This window comes from Acomys russatus, chromosome 29, assembly GCF_903995435.1.
Source record: "Acomys russatus chromosome 29, mAcoRus1.1, whole genome shotgun sequence".
NCBI lineage: Eukaryota > Metazoa > Chordata > Mammalia > Rodentia > Muridae > Acomys > Acomys russatus.
This window is the reverse complement of record NC_067165.1, coordinates 31,879,925-31,897,518: the sequence shown is the minus strand read 5'-3', so window position 1 is coordinate 31,897,518 and position 17,594 is coordinate 31,879,925. Positions and strand designations below refer to the sequence as shown.

Sequence of the window (17,594 nt, the reverse complement as noted above, 5' to 3'; positions counted from 1 at the left end):
TGCCCTCTTCTGGCCTTCAGGTGTACATGCAGGCAGAACACTGTATATATAATAATAAATAAATCTTTTTAAAAAATGTGGGCTGGAGAGATGACTCAGTGGTTAAGGGTACTGACTGCTCTTCCAGAGGTCCTGAGTTCAATTCCCAGCACCCACATGACAACTCAAAATTGTAACTCCAAGATCTGACCCTTTTACATAGACAGGCAAAACACCAATGCACATAAAATAAAGGTTAAAAAAAGTTCTTAAAAAAAATGTTATCCCTAGCCGGGTGGTGGTGGCACATGCCTTTAATTGCAGCACTCAGGAGGCAGAGGTAGGTGGATCTCTGTGAGTTCAAGGCCAGCCTGGTCTACAAAGTAAGTTTAGGACAGCCAAGGCTACACAGAGAAACCTTGTCTCAAAAAACCAAAAAAAGAAAAAAAAAATTGTTACCCCTAAAGATCTTTGCAAAGCTTTTTAGAACACTGATATGTTTATTTGTTTTTGTTGCATAAATGTTTTGCCTTCATGTATGTCTGTTTGCCACATGTGTGACTGGTTCCTGTGGAGGTCAGAAGAAGGCATCAGATCCTCTGGATCAGGAGTTATGGGAGCTGGGAGCCACCATGTGGTTGCTGGGAATTGAACTCAGGACCTGTGGAGGGGCAGCCAGTGCTCTTAACCCCTGAGCCATCTCTCCAGCCCCTGATATCTGTGTAGTTTATGTTTACAATGTTGGGAGTAGTATGTTAATAAAGCCTTTCTTATGAAATGTCTATTAAGATAAGTTACAGCTCATGGAACCCTCCCATTTAAAAATATATATTATATTGGTTATGATATATGACACATATATAGGACATAAGGATATAGGATCAGTAATAATAATAAATAATAAGGAAACAAAAGAATATATATTTGATTCCCAGCACCTATGTTGGGTGGCTCACAACTGCCAGGAACTGTGCTTCCAGGGGATATGGTGCCCTCTTCTGGTTTCTTCAGGTAGTGTGAGCTACTACCCACACACAGATACACACACATACACATAATTAAAGATAACATAAATCTTTAAAAAAGAGCAGGGGCTGGGCGGTGTGGCGCACGCCTTTAATCCCAGCACTCGGGAGGCAGAGGCAGGCAGATCTCTGTGAGTTGGAGGCCAGCCTGGTCTATAAAGTGAGTCCAGGACAGTCAAGGCTACACAGAGAAACCCTGTCTTAAAAAAACCAATAAATAATAAATAAATAAATAAATAAATAAATAAAGTCTGTGCATTTTGTAGGATACAACAACAGTTAAAAAAAAAAAAAAAAGCAAACCTGGAGGTCATTAAGGGTCTCAGACGGCGGCTCCGTTGGTAGAGTACTTGCCTAGTGTGACAAAGGCCCGGGTTTCATCACCAGCACGGTACAAACCTGGAATTGTGGCACAGGAGATGGAGGATCAAAAATTTCAGGTCAGCGGAGCTGGGTGCCTGCCTTAGTTAGGATTTCTGTTGCTGCAGCAAAACACCATGACCAAAAAGCAAGCTGGGGAGGAAAGGGTTTATTCATTCGGCTTACACTTCCGGAAGACTGTTCATCACTGAAGGCAGGAACCTGAGGCAGGAGCTGATGCAGAGGCTGTGGAAGGGGATGCTGCTTACTGGTTTGCTCCCCATGCCTTGCTCAGCCTGCTTTCTTCTAGAACCCAGGACCACCAGCCCAGGAATGGTGCCACCCACAGTGGGCTGGTCCCTCCCCCATCAATCAGTAATTAAGAAAAAAGCCTTACAGCTGGATATTATGGAGGCATTTTCCTCAATTAAGGTTCTCTCGGTTCATGTTAACTCTGGTATGAGTGTGACGTTGACTAAGACCAGCCATCACAGTGCCACATACCAGCACTTGAGGCTGAGACAGGCAGATCTCCATATCCTCCTCCAGGCCAGCCAGGGCTGCACAGTGAGGAAAAGGTGACAGCCTGGGTCACCCTTGGCTACAAAGGAGTTGGTGCTCGTGGGAATGTGGCTCACTTGACATCGGTGAATTGCATCATGTTTGAGCTCTCTGGAAGCTGCGTGGCTCCTGCTCCCTTTCAGGCCTAAGCATGTTTGTCTCAGGGTTCCCCAAGCCCCTTTGTTTGGGACTGGGATCCCCAATTCTGTGATAGGGAAGGCAGAGCCGACCAACTGAGAGTGGAAAACACTGGGTGCTGAGAACAGCTGGAGGGTGAAGCTTTTCCAGCAGAGATGACTATTGATTACCCCTGGCATAAGAGTTCCAGCAGAGGGGCTGGAGAGATGGCTCAGCGGTAAGAGCACCGTCTGCTCTTCCAGAGGTCCTGAGTTCAATTCCCAGCAACCACATGGTGGCCCTCTTCCGGCATGCAGGTGTACATGCAGGCAGAGCATTATATATGTAATAAATAAATAAGTCTTTAAAAAAAAAAACTAATAAAAAAAAGAGTTCCAGCTGAGGGAAAGAGAATGCTGAATCTTCACCATGGACAGAAAACCCACTCAGGGGCTTCAGTTATCTGCCTCAATTTCCCTGTTAGTTTCTGTTGGACGCTTTGAGTTCCCAATTAGATCATCTTTTTTAAAAAATTGTTTATTTTATTTGCGTTGGTGTTTTCCTTGAATGTATGTCTGTGAGAGCATATCAGATCCTCTGGAACTGGAGTCACAGACAGTTGTGAGCTGCCATGTGGTTGCTGAGAATTGAACTCAGGACCTCTGAAAGAGCAGACCGTGTTCTTGACTGCTGAGCCATCTCTCCAGCCCCCTAGCTCATCTGTTGTTCTCTCTCTCCCTACCTCATTTCTTGTTTGCTATTTATTCTTTTACTTTGGTTCTTTGGCTTGTTGTATACTTAAAAACTCACTCATTCAAAGCTGAAAATATGGGGTTCATAGGTCATTATCCAGGCTGTTCAGAACACTGGGCTACATGAGATCCTGTCTAAAAAAAAAAAAAAACAACAGGAAAAAAAATCCATTCGGGGGTAAAATTTATCTAACAAAAGATTTGCCTTTTAAACTACTTTACAGTGTACATACAGTGCCTCCATGGCATTTACATTGGTGGGCAACTGTCCTAGGCAACCCCTGCTGCTATAACAAAATACCTTAGACCAGGTAATTTATAAACCAATGAAACTCTTGGACCAGACACAAAAATCACTTTTGGTGTCTGGCATGGGCTTGTTTCTTTTTTTCTTTGTTTATTTGTTTGTTTCTTTTTCTTTCTTTCTTTCTTTTTTTCAAGACTGGGTTTCTATATGTAGCCTTAGCTAGCCTGGACTCTATGTAGACCAGGCTGGCCTTGAACTCATAGAGATCACGTCCACCACACGCAGTAAGGGCTTGTTTTTTTCTTTTCTTTTCTTTTCTTTTCTTTTTTTTTTTTTTTAGGACTTGTTTCTTGCTGAAGATATTTTCTCTTAGTCTGAAATGGCAGAGGGGAGCCAATGCGTCCTTCAGGTAGAACTGTTCTTTTTTTTTCTAAAGATTTATTTATTTATACAGTATTCTGCCCACATGTGTGCCTGTCCACCACAAGAAGACACCAGCTCTCATTACAGGTGGTTGTGAGCCACCGTGTGGGTGCTGGGAATTGAACTCAGGACCTTCGGAAGAGCAGACGGTGCTCTTAACCTCTGAGCCATCTCTCCAGCCCAGGTAGAACTGTTCTAACGGTACTAATGCTTCTGTCCCAGAATGCCTTTGTCTCCCCATTCCTCCTCCCTGCTCCCCCTGCTCTGTGCTACCGCGAGCAGACTTTCTCTCTTTGGGCCTAACGTCCTTTCTCACATCACAAGCAAATAAGCATAGTGTGCCTTTTTTTTAATGCTTGGCTTCCTTCTTTCAGCACAGTTTTCAAGAACTTTCCAGCCAGAAGCTCTGGCGTACATCTGCAATCCCAACGTCTGGGAGGTAGAGGCAGGAAGACCAGAAGTTCAAGGCTCTCCTCAGGTACAGAGGAAGTCTGAGACCCTGACTCAGAACACACAAAAAGATCTCTCCCTGTTGTAGCACATGCTATGCTGCATTCTGAATATCACACTGTAGTTAGTGTGTGTGTGTGTGTGTGTGTGTGTGTGTGTGTGTGTGTGTATGTGAACCAGCGTTCACTATTTCACGAGTTGATGGACATTGAGGTGTTTTTACCACAGTGAGCAGCACTGCTCTGAACGCCAGAGCAAAACCTTTTAGTTTCTGCTTTTGTCTTGTGTTGTTGTTGTTGTTTTTTATGGTTTTTCGAGGTAGGGTTTCTCTGTGTAGTCCTGGCTGTCCTGGACTTGCTTTGTAGACCAGGCTGGCCTTGACTTCACAGTAATCCACCTGCCCCTGCCTCCCAAGTGCTGGGATTAAAGGCATGTGCCACCACCGCCCAGCTTGTGTTTATATTTTTGAGACAATCTCACTCAGGTAGCCCAGGTTGTCCTTGAACTTGTGATCTTCCTGCCTCAACCTCCAGAAGTTCTGGGAGCACAAGTATGCACTACCACCATGCCTGGTACTGTGACATTACTCTTTAAACCAATGGGTCCCTTTTTTTTTTTTTTTTTTTTTTTTTTTTTTTTTAATGATGGAAATGAAAATATACCTAAAAGCAAAGCTTCTGGAAAAACCATTTGTTCTTCCTTGTCTTGTATTGGTCCTCAAACTTGACCTTGGCCTCCTGCCTGACCTTATGTTTCAGGGCTGGGTTTCTAAAGACATCCTTGTTGATAACAGTTTTGTCCAAGGGGATTTCCACAGAGTGCTTGGTGGGCATGAGGTGACTGTTAGTAGAAACTTTCACAAAGGGCTTGATCTTTGACTTCTTGGTGATTTTCTTCTTGCCCGTGGCAGCTGTCACTTTTTGGGGATAGCGGTCAATTCCAGCCAGCAGGATATGGCGGTCAGGGCAGTCTGAGGTGCCATCAGCCACCAAGGCATGGCTGTCAGGGCGGTCTGAAGTGCCATCATCAATATTCTTCACAATGGCAGCTTTGCGTTCTGAGTAGCACCCAGCCAGGACCAGCACCACTTTCCCAGGTTTCATGAACTTGTCCATTTTGACAGCAAGCAGCCGGCACCCAGCAGAAAGGAAAAAAGGACCAAACCAACGGTTCTTAACCTTCCTAATGCTGCAACCCTTTAATACAGTTCCTCAAGCTGTAGTGACCCCCAACCATAAAATCATCCATGGCTACTTCATGACTGTAATTGTGCTACTGTTATGGGTGATAATGTGACTATCTTTTATGCAGGATATCTGATATGCGATCCCCAAAGGGGTTTCGACTCACAGGTTGAGAACTGCTGGTTTAAATGCTTGTGTGAACTCTTGATTGTCCATCAGGGGTTGTTGTGAAAGTTTTGGTTTCTTTAAAAACTCAGTTATGTTATGTAAACACATGTTTGTTTTAATCCTGGGAGTGGGATATGAGGGCTGCTCCAGTTTGTCCGCAGCTAGTTATAGCCTCGTGAGAAGGCACGTGATCTTTGTCAGCAGGAGACTACCTCATGTGGAGGCCTGGTCTTTGCCAGTTGGAAAACATCTTGGGTGGACTCTGAGAAAGTATAAATATGAGATCCCAGAAAAAGAGAGAGAGAGAAAGAGAAAGAGAGGCTAGAAAAATGGTTGGAGGAGGAAGAGAAGGCTGCTGCTGCATTTGCTGTTGCTGGCTGAATATCCTGACAATGGAGATTGGTGTTGCCCCAAAGAAACTGACAACCCTAAACAACAGTGTTGTTTTAATTGGAAATCCCTGATTGTTTATTTATTTATTTATTATGTATATGGTCCTTTGTCTGCATGTACACCTGCAGCACAGATGAGGGCATCAGATCATATTATAGATGGTTGTGAGCCACCATGTGATTGCTGGGAATTGAACTCATGACCTCTAAGAAGACCAATCAGTGCTCTTAACCACTGAGCCATCTCTCCAGGCCCCCTGATGGTTGTACTTTACCAATAAAGACTCAGGAACCAGATGCTGTGGTGAAAAACCTGCTAGCTCAGAGAAACAGGTAGAGCACCCAGCTGAACTTCTGGCTCAGCTCACGTCCCAATGGAGAAGGCCAAAAAGACTCACTAGCTCAGCTGGCAGCCCAGGAGAAAAAGGCCAAAAAACCCAAGGCCAAAGGCTTGCTAGCTCAAAGCCTGAAAAGCCAAAGGCCAAGAAGCTGAGGAGTTCAAGGGCTAGAGAGCTAAGAGCCGAGCTAAAATCTCAACCTAAAGAGGCTAAAGCATCCAAAACCAAAGACTCCATCTACTTCTACAGCTGTCTTAAATAAACCCCCGACCCAAAGTCCCTCTGTTGGACCCTAGAGTCCAATTCAGGAAGGGGGTCGCCGCGAGAGACCACTCAAGTCACACAGGCTGGATATATAGGTAAAATTTATTACTGACACATCAGAAGTCCCAATTGTTGATATGTCAGGGTCCCTCAGCACTCGGGAGGTGAAGGACCCCGAGTAGCTGTTACAGGCTAGTTTTTAAAGGCTAAAATCACAAAGCGGGGGGGGGGGGGGAGTTGCTTATCAAGTTAGACCATATGGACATTGGCGTTGGGAGACCTCTTGTGGGGACTTGGGTGTGGGTCCCTAGGGCGGTTACTGGAAACCGCCCTAGTTGATAGTTGGGAGCTCGCATGTAGCTATTCTGGGAACTAGGGTGGAACTCCTGAGGCTAGTAGTAACGAGAAATGGGAGAAGCCTCAGGTCTTACATTTTATAATTTTACAATTTTACAGTTTCTCACCTCCAGCTCTTTAATCCCTGTCAGCTGCTTTCTTGCCCTGCCTCTTGACCTAGGGTTAACTTTATTAAATGCTGTGTACAGATAGCTCTAGGATTAAAGGTGTGTGGAAGGCTGGCTGAGCCACACCTTAATCACCTGTTTACAATAAACAGAAAGTCCTTGGATTAAAGGTCTGTTAGGGCTCAACCACAAGAAATGGGGATTTACAGTTCAATCTCAGGGATCACAGTGGTACCAAATACAGATTTTTCTAGTTCACAATCTCAGGGATCACATTGGGACCAAAGACAAGTTTTTACCATTCACAATCTCAGGGATCCTAATGGAATCAAAGATCCTATAACACAGCCGGAAGTAGCCAAAGAGAGCTCCGCCCCGTCTCCCCACTAACCTTGTCTCCTACCTGGTGTTGGGATGTTGGAAGGGATTGGGGTGGAGAAAGGAGAAAGAGATATAAGAAACCAAGATAAAAATATATTTTATGGGCTGGAGAGATGGCTCAGAGGGTAAGAGCACTGACTGCTCTTCCAAAGGTCATGAGTTCAATTCCCAGCAACCACATGTTGGCTCACAACCATCTATAACGAAATCTGTACACATAATAAATAAATAAATCTTTAAAAAAATATATATATATATTTTATTTGGAGTGGCATCACTCAAAAGGAGTGACCACACTATAAAGGAGTGGCATCACTGGGTCACATGGCAATCAGATCTTTCATATTCTGAGGAACTACAGCCCAGCTGTCCCAGCTCTGAGTTACTCACCCACAAGCAGCAGGTGGCCTCCCATCACCTGTGACTTCAGTTATTGCTCTTCCACAGTAGGATATACTTTGTCCCACCTTGGTCTTTATTTGTATTTCCCAGGGGCGAATGGTATTGGTGTTTATCAGCCACTTGTGTGTCTTTGGAGCACTGTTGATTTAGTCATTTCTTTCTCCACTATTGTCATTATAATGTTGTTGTGTTGAGGCCTAGAGTCATGTAGCTCAGGTTGGCAGCAAACTTGACCCTCTGGCCCTTCTGCTTCTACTCCCCAAGCAGTAGGATTATAGGAAGTGTTACCTCACCCATCCTGGGATTTCTCCACACACTTTGGATGCTAGACTCTTATGAATGTCATATTTTTCACTTTTATCTTTCATGCTGCTGGGCCACATCCCCAGCCTTTAGACAGCATCAGACCTATGTTCTTCAATCTCTTACTCTGTGGGCATTTTTAATTTTTCGTGTCCTTTGATGGACGAGAATTTTTAACTCGTCTATTTCCTCTTTTGTAGTCTGTGCATCTGGAGTCATACTTAAGAACCCATTTCTAAACCAAAGTTCACAAACAGTGGGGCCGTTTGTTTCCTTCCTAGAACTGTATAGGCCTCTGATCTAATTCCGGTTCATTTTTGCATATTGTATTAGTTAGACTTTTGTTGTTGTTGTCACTGAGACAAATTTCTGAGTAAAATAATGTAAGGGAAGGATTTAGGTCAGTTTTTGAGGTTTCCTGCCACGGCCAGCTGGAGTCATGCTTTCAGTACGTGGCAAGGTAGGACTCCAGGGTGGAGGCTGGGGGCACAAAGAAGAGCTGCTCAGTTGATGGCTGCCAGGAAGCTGAAAGAGACAGAGACACCTGGGATAGGATTTAACTTCTAGGCCTGGCACATGCCTTTGATCCCAGCACTAGGGAGGCAGACGAAGATGGATCTCTGAGTTCAAGGCCAGCATGGTCTATAGAGTGAGTTCCAGGACAGCCAGGGCTACATAGAGAAACCCTGTCTCAAAAAACTAAAAAGAAGAAAGAAAGAAGATATTACTTTTTTTTTTTTTTTTTTTTTTTGAGACAGGGTTTCTCTGTGTAGCCCTGGCTGTCCTGGACTCGCTTTGTAGACCAGGCTGGCCTTCAACTCACAGTGATCCGCCTGCCTCTGCCTCCTGAGTGCTGGGATTAAAGCCATGCGCCACCATGCCCGGCAAAGATAACACTTCTAAGAACAGGCTCCTAATGACTTATTTCTTCCAACCAGGCCCCACCTCCAAAAAGTGCCCATTTCCTACACAGCCCTGGATGTTTTAGAATTCACTAGTAAACCAAGAAGAGACTTGATACCCTATGAGCATATAAAGGGGGAGGAAGTCCCCCTCAGGCACAGTCATAGGGGAGGGGAGTAAGGGGAAAATGGGAGGGAGGGAAAAATGGGAGGATACAAGGGATGGGATAACCATTGAGATGTAACAAAAATAAATTAATAAAAAAAAAAAAGAGAGAGAACAAAACAAAAACAAAAACAAAAGAAAAAAAAATCACTAGTAAACCAGGCTGGCCTTGACCTCATAAAGATCCACCCTTTTCTGTCTCCTGAGTGCTGTGATTAAAGGTTTGAGTCACCATGCCTAGCAAAGATTTATTTTATTTTATTATGTATATGGGTGTCTTGCCTGCATGCATGTTTGTGCACCGCGTGCTTGCCTGGTGCCCGTGAAGGCCAGAAGAGGGAGGCAGATCCCCTGGAACTAGAATGACAGACAGTTGTGAGTTTCCATATAGATGCTAGGAATTGAGTCCGGGGACCTTCTGCCATTCCTCTTAACTGCTGAGCCACTTCTCCAGCCCCAGATTCTGGTCCAAACACCTCCCAGTGACAAGATTCCCCAGCTGTGGATTAAGCTTTAACACAGCAGCCTCCGGTGTGTATGTGTGTTGAGGATGCGGGGAGAGTCATGTCTAAACAATAGCCCAAGACAAGGTACTTCATTCCTTCCCTGCTGAGCACCAGAAGGAAATCTTAACTGGACTTCATTATCTAACTAGGACAAAGGTTTGCCAGAATCAGTTGTTGCAAAGCCCTTCTCCAGGGAAGTCTCCAGGTAGGCACTGACCCTAGACACCGGGGCAACCCAGAAATAAAACTGCTACACCTTGCCTTTCATCTAGGGAAGCCTTCAAATGACCCTTCCCACACACCCTTGTCCATGGCAGCATGGGAGTTCAGTAGCATCTATGCAGTGGGTTATCACTGAGTGGCAACCCGGACACACGCAAACGAACTCGCTTTGCTCCCGTGAATTTGCCTGGGGGCAGTTAATTTGCAGACCCTGACTGCTGGATTCGAGTCAGCAGAACCATTTACGTCCATAAATACTTGTCCTCCCTTTGCTCCTCCCCCTGCTCCTCCCCCTGCTCCTCCTCCTCTTCCTTCCAGTCCTTCCTCAGGTCCTCCTGATTCTCCTGCCTCCACTTCCTGAGTGCTAAGATTATAGATCACGCAGCAGGGATGGAGCCCAGGGCTTTGTGAACAATGGGTAAGCACTTTACCATCTCTGCTACATCCGCAGGCCCTTCCAAACAAAACAAAACAAAAAAACCAAAATGTAAAAAAAAAAACAACAAAAAACCGTTTTTAGGGGTTGGAGATGTAGCATAGTGGCCGAGCCCTGGCCTGGTATGTGACAGTCTGGGATTCATCTCAGGGATTCAGGCTTCTAAGAACCAGACCCCATGCGTTGTCCTCCAACTCTGTGTGTGCCTGCATATGCACATGCATGCCCCAAATAAATAAAATGTAACAAAACAAACTAAAAAAAAAAATTTTTTTTTTTTTTAGAGTAGGTTTAGGCTCCCGGCAAGGATGACTGGATGAGACAATTTTCCCATACCCTTCCCACTCCACACACAGGACGCCTCCTCTTTTATTCCCACCATAGTCATATGTCACTTCCAAAGAACAAATCGCCTCCCAGTGTCCAAAATATGCAGAAGGGCTCACTCTTGCTGTGGGAGACACTATGGGTCTGGACTGGCCCCTGTCACTGTGGTGGTAGGTGAAGCAGTTTCTCTGCCCTAAAGCCCTCCATGCTTTGCTCCCTCTGCCTGTCCACCATCTCCACTTCTGCCCTGCCAACCACTGATCTTTCTTACCGTCTTCATAGCTTTGCTTTTCTTCTAAAACATCACAGTTGGAAATCACTAGAAGGTGACATTGACTCGTTGGCATCTTTCCTGGTACCATTCAGTAGAGGCTCTTTCTGTGGCCTAATGGCCAATTGCCTTTCCCCCACTGAATAATATCCCATTGTCTGTAGACGGTATGGCATGTCGACTCATTGCCTGCTGAAGGACAACGCTGCTCACAATTCAGACAGCCATGAACAAAGCTGCTATAGACACGTAGGCACAAGTTTTTGTGTGTGTGTGGACTTCTTTTCAGCTCCTTTGAGTCACTTGCCAAGAAGGAATCCTGCTGGGTCAGACTTCAAAGTACGTTTAGTTTTGTAGGAAATGCCAAGTTGCCTTTACTACACATTCTTGTCAGAATTTGGGTGTGTACTCATGTGTTTGTATGTGTATGTACATACTGACATGTATACACATGTGTGGAGGCCAGAGGTTGACTTCAGGTCTCTTCACTGCTATCTAGCCTAATTTTTGAGACAGGGTCTCATTGCTGGCCTGAGGCTCTCTGATTGACTAGAACGGCTGGCTAGCAAGCCCAGGGATCCTCCTAACTCCGGTTTACAAAGGGAGGTCTAGGGCTGGACGTGGTGGCTCACGCCTTTAATCTCAACACTCTGGAGGTAGAGGCAGGCGGATCGCTGTGAGTTTGAGGCCAGCCTGGTCTACAAAGCAAGTCCAGGACAGCCAAGGCTAACACAGAGAGACTCTGTCTCGAAAAAACCAAAAACCAAAACCAAAAGCAAAAAAATAAAGGGAGGTCTAGGCCAGCTAGGGTTGTTACTCAGAGAAACCCTATCTAAAACACCAAACCAAAAAAAAGATAAAATAGCCAAGGCCCCTGCCTGCAAGTTATAGTCAAGAGGCAAAGATGGGAGATAAGAGCCATTAGTGGTGGCGCACGCCTTTAATCCCAGCACTCGGCAGGCAGAGTGAAGAAGATCTCTGTGAGTTCGAGGCCAGCCTGGCCTACAAAGTGAGTGCAGGACAGCCAAGGCTGTTACACAGAGAAACCTTGTCTTGGAAAAAAAAAAGGTGAGAGATAAGTATCAGTTGGAGAACCACAGCAGAGTGAAGATTAGACGTCTCTGGTTCTGGGATGGAGAGATGCCTTAGTCATCCTTGACCTGAAATCACATCTTCAGCATAGGAGCAAATAGAAGCCAAAGACAGCCACATTAGTTGTGTCTCTGGTCCTGTGACAAAACACCTAAGGTCATCAACTTATACAAAAAAAGAAGGTTCTCCTTGGCTTGTTATTTAGGAGCTGTGTTAGTCAGGATCCTCTAGAGGAACAGAACTAATCGAATGAATCTATATATCTCTATATATATAGCTTACAGGCTGTGGTCCAACTTTTCCCAAAATGGCTGTCTCCCTATGGAAAGTCCAAGAATTCAGTAGTTTCTCAGCCCGCCTGCGAGGCTGGATGCCTCAGTGGGTCTTCAGTAGATGCTGGAATCCTGAAGAAGTGGGCTCTAATGCCAGTGAAATGAACTAGCCAGAGAGAGAGAGAGAGAGAGAGAGAGAGAGCGCAAACAGGCTAAGGACATAAGGACAAGTGTTTCCAGTTTTGTCCTTTATATAGGCTGCCACCAGGAAGGTGTGGCCCACATTCAAGTTGGACCGTCTCACCTCAAAACATCTGGATTTAGGCTGGTTCTTCCCACTTCAGATCATACAAAAAAAACAAAAACAAAAACAAAAACAAAAAACAAAACAAAAAAACACCTCACAGGGCATACCTAGCCACTGGGGTTCTAGTTAATTCCAACCAAGAACAACCACCACAAACCCACCCCTTGACAGCTTGACTCACGATCCTATCTCCTTAGGCCATGCTTAATTTCCAAATGAAAACAATACTAGGTCATAATTACGCATAACATGATATAACTATCGCACATACAACCACAAACACATCATGTATTTCACAATAGGTGGCCTTGTCCCTTGAGGGACATTCTTTTGGCCTCTCAAAATTTAAATATGATAACCACTGATACTCTCTCAACTGATGGTGCATTAGATGACAGACACTGACCAAAGAAGACACAAATATTTGCCCAAACACATTCTTGAGAAAATACGACAGAAGCATTCGCGTCAATGATAATCCTCGATTCTGCAGCTGGTCACATGACTTTAGCTGCTATTTATAACCACCCTCCTCTACTGCACATTCTCCGTTCTTCCACCCTCAGCGAGCACTGCACCTGGCCTTGGCTCTTTATGTGGAGGGGTGACCCATCCCTTTACTCCTGATGGGTCTGTGCCCTTTGTCACCCTGCCTGGATTAGGCTGTGGTAGTTTTCCATTGCCTTTAATCACAGGACATGGTAGCACCAGGAGACGCCCTAAAGGATCTCGTGCATCCAGACATGATTCTTCTTACCTCCTTTGTGGAGAAGCAACCCCAACTCCCCTTGGTCATCTGGGTCAATCTCCCTCCTAACACTGTTAATTCCTTTCTGGCCCTGTTGGCTTAAGGGCATCAGAAGCCCAAAGTGACAAGAGGGACGTGTGAGCTTCCGGTTCAATGGGTGTTTGTTGTGGCTGCTGGCAGGAGCACTCACTCCTCCCTCTGGTACCAGCAGAACTTAAGGTCAGAGAAACAGGAAGCAAAAAATTTCCTTGTGGGTCACCATGGGTGACAGTGAGTGGAACTGTTCCTTTTCCACCCCTTCTGGAATACCTTACCCCAGCCCTCCAGGCTGCTGCCATCTAATTGGATCTGTAACTGTGTCATCAAAAGACCATTCCACCACTCTCTCTGGGCAGGAGCTTCAGGATGGTGAGGACATGGTAAGGCCATCAGATTCCATGATCGTGGGTCCACTGTAGCTCTTCTCTGGCTGTGAAGTGAGCTTCTTGATCAGAAGCAATACTGTGTGGAATAAATATCATGTCATGGATAAGGCATTCTGTAGGTCCATGGGTGGTGGCTTTTAGCAGAAGCATTACACACAGGAAAGGCAAATCCATAACCAGAATAAGTATCTACTCCAGTAAGGACAAAGCATTGTCCTTTCTATGGAGGAAGTGGCCCAATGTAGTCAGCTTCTGGTCACCCCAGAGAATGATGTCACACTGGAAGTGTTGGTCTCTACTGTTGGCAGAACTGCTGCTCGGTAGCAGCTGTCGCCAGGTCAGCTATGGTGAGTGGAAGTCTGTGCTGTCAAGCCCACGCATAACCTCCATCTCTGTTATCCTGGTCATTTTGTTCATGGGCCTATTTGTTGTAGCACCCTGGGTTTGGTTGTAACACCCTGGGTGGCCCTTCAGCCATAAAAATAAAGACACCAAGACGTTATAAAATTTCAAAGCTTAGGCCTTTAGCTGGGCAGACTCTCAACTAGTCATCTAATAACCTGACTGCCTAGCCCCATCAAGCCACGTGGCCTATGGTCACATGCATCTCCTCTCGTGTCTCCTGGTGAAAGGACTTTCCTCTCTTCTTCCCAGAGTTCCTTTCTCCCAGGAAGTCCTGCTTTCCCTTCTCGCTCTGACCAACTATAGGCTGTCAGGAACTTTTATTATCCAATCAGGGGTAATTTGGGAGGCAAGGCTTACCCAATATTACTTTGGATACAGTGTTACCTTGGATACAAGAGACTTTGCTCATAGGACAATAAGGATCTTGGTGGGGGGCAAGCAATTAACATTGAATACATAGTAGCCCCTGATCAACTCCAACATTTCCCCCTTTTTGCCTAATAAAGGGTTATTTTTCTGTTAATAATAACTAGTACAACAGTAAATATGAAACAATTATGAAAACTATAAGGTATATTATACATTCCCAATGTCCAGTCTATGTGTATTTGGCAACTTAGGGAAAATATTCTATTATTTATCTTATTTTGATGAGTTTAAGGTTCTGTACCTAACTCAATTTCTATCCTAATTTGTATTACCAACTTAGTATCTTCTTTAACTTAAAACATCTTTTAAAGCCGGGCGTGGTGGCGCACGCCTATAATCCCAGCACTCGGGAGGCAGAGGCAGGTGGATGGCTGTGAGTTCGAGGCCAGCCTGGTCTACAAAGTGGGTCCAGGACAGCCAAAGCTACACAGAGAGACCCTGTCTGGAAAAACCAAAAAACCAAAAAAACAAAAAAAACTTTTAAAAAACCTAAGCAATTTAAGTCTAACTGTGAGACTGTAACTATTGTCTTCAACCCCATCGGATACTTGAGAAGGAGTAAAATTATTAGCTGAGTAAACAGGAAGTGCAGGCAGGCAGCTTCCAAAGCTATACATGACAGAGGCAGTTTGATGTCTGGTCAGTCACCCAGTATTTTCCTGTAACACTGGAGCACCATGTTCAGCCTTCTGGACCAGTATGCCTGACAGCTATTTTTGTGAGGCAGGAAATATGAAGGACATCTTACCTTGTCTTGGCAGAGCTGGCCAGTCAACTTTGCCTGCATCTAAGTCTTGTCCATTTTGGACAGAATTGCATCTAAGTCTTGTCCATTTCGGACAGAATTCTGTCTGCAGAGGAAATAGGACATTTTCTTTGCTCAGTAGAAACCATCTCCTAATGGAGATTTTTTTGATGCTCACCATCTTTTTCCAAGTTGAATGGGGTACTGCTAGGAGCTGAAATGTCTCAAGTCAAAAAAGCATTAAATTAATTAAAAAAAAAAAACCTTTCACTGTCATATTCCATAGGTCTTTGAGATTTTTAAAGACCGTCTGTCTATTTATCTGTCTATCTATAGCACATCTGAATAGGCAAACATTGTTTGTTTCTAACTATTTACTATCTGTCTAAACTAGGATGTATATTTTTGTGACAATCTAGTATCTGACATGACAATGAGTTTGATTGACTATTATCTTGAATTACTTAATTATCTAAATAGATTATCGTAGCAGCTATTTAAAGGACTAGAAGTAAGCATTGCATTTTTAAATGAGTTGCATAGGTATAATATCTCATACAGGAGTTGAAATATACATTATGGAGCAGGGCATGGTGGCACACACTTTTAATCCCAGCACTTGGGAGGCAGAGGCAGGTGATCTCTGAGTTTGGGGCCAGCCTGGTCTACTAAGCGAATTCAGGAGACAGCCAAGGCTACACAGAGGAACCCTGTTTCAAAAAAACAAAACAAAAAAAAGCGTGTATATATAATATATATATGCATTATGTTGTAGCAACCTTAATTTTTGTATCAATATACAAAGATGTAAACCAATGAAAACCTTAGACCTGTAGTAATATACAATAATCTACATTAATGTAAGCAAAATTAATCTTATTTGATAATGACAGCAGCTTTAAGTTGAAGAGTAGATTCAATAATATATCATTATCTTTTTATCCTATGTGATTCCTATATGGTACTCCTATACCCCCCTTTTCTTCTCAACCCCTTTCCCTTTCCCAAGAGAGAAAGTAGAAAGAAGGATAGAGAAAAGGAAAGACAGAAATCTAAGTTCCTAAACCTTGTTTTGTTTTGTTTCTGATCACGACTGTTTAATAACCTGTAACTAACTCTGTTAAGTGGTGACAGACACATCCATTGCCCAACAGAATAACCAAAACCAACCTACCTCAACCTAAGGGACTGGGATGTCATTCTTCTTAAGATTGCTCCCTGCGAGCTGGGCGTGGTGGCGCACGCCTTTAATCCCAGCACTCGGGAGGCAGAGGCAGGCGGATCGCTGTGAGTTCGAGGCCAGCCTGGTCTACAAAGTGAGTCCAGGATAGCCAAGGCTACACAGAGAAACCCTGTCTCGGAAAAAAAAAAAAAAAAAAAAGATTGTTCCCTGCGAGCTGGATGTGGTGGCGCACGCCTTTAATCCCAGCACTCGGGAGGCAGAGGCAGATGGATCACTGTGAGTTCAAGGCCAGCCTGGTCTACAAAGTGAGTCTAGGACAGCTAAGGCTACACAGAGAAACCCTGTCTCGAACCCCCTCCCCAAAAAGATTGCTCCCTGCTGATTTGGGACATAGGATACCTTTTGGGGGGCCCAAATAAAATAGGGAAAATGGTTAAGTAACTAGCAGTGGCATTTGTTATTCAGTCTCTAAGGGTTGGGAAAATGCAGGTTTAAATGAAGTCCTGTTTGGAACAGTCTGTGATGCTGGACGATTTGAGCTAGCTGCTTTGAAGCTGTTCTGGAAGCAAGTTTTCATGAGTCAGCAATGGAAGCAGTCTGATGCTGGACTGCACAGGATGCTGAAATGACGTACTTTAGTGTTTCAGCATCCTGGTTGATGAGTCTCGTCAAAGTCTCTCGTACTGCATTGATGTTCAGTCCTTTTGTTCTGTAAACATATAAACTCTCATGAGTAATATATAATTCTATAATGACATAAGTATGGAATGCAAAGCACACACAGATCAATTAAAGATGACTCTGTTCTTTGTTTGAGTGGGAGAAAGACATCTGTCTCTCTCTGTAAGCTAGTTTGGTCAGGGACCAAACTGTAATATAAATTTTTACTTATCTCATATAAAGGAATGCCATAATAAGTCTTGAGGATTTGGTGGCTGACAAGAATTATTGGATATGTACAGACATTTATGGGTTTTCTTTTTTGTTTTGTTTTGTTTTTTTGAGACAGGGTTTCTCTGTGTAGCCCTGGCTGTCCTGGACTAACTTTGTACACCCACCGGGCTGGTCTCGAACTCACATCGATCTGCCTGCCTCTGCCCTCCTGAGTGCTGGGATTAAAGGCGTGTGCCACCACTCCTGGCTAGACATTTATGTATTTAGCATTTTAAAGAGCTATTGTCAATAGAGGGACCAGCATATACATCACCTGTTTTGGTATTGATTTGTTTCTTCTTGTGTGTGTCCAAGATCTTCAGGGGGTCGGCATCTGTCAATATCTGATTTTTATCAGTTTGAATGGAAGACATAGCTTTTCCTTTCCTGTTGGAACAAATGTAAAATCTCCCCA

At 44.3% G+C, this 17,594-nt stretch overlaps 1 protein-coding gene across 1 annotated transcript; it reads right to left on the bottom strand.

Moving 5' to 3' along the window:
* Window positions 1-4,576: 4,576 nt before the first annotated feature.
* On the bottom strand, window positions 4,577-5,029 carry LOC127211551 (60S ribosomal protein L27-like). The gene has a single exon (XM_051171488.1). The coding sequence runs from the start codon at window positions 5,027-5,029 to the stop codon at window positions 4,577-4,579; it is 453 nt and encodes a 150-aa protein (XP_051027445.1).
* Window positions 5,030-17,594: the final 12,565 nt, after the last annotated feature.

What these genes read in the sequence shown, in the direction of transcription:
- LOC127211551 (XM_051171488.1), bottom strand. Translation starts at nt 5,029, where the DNA reads ATGGACAAGTTCATGAAACCTGGGAAAGTGGTGCTGGTCCTGGCTGGG.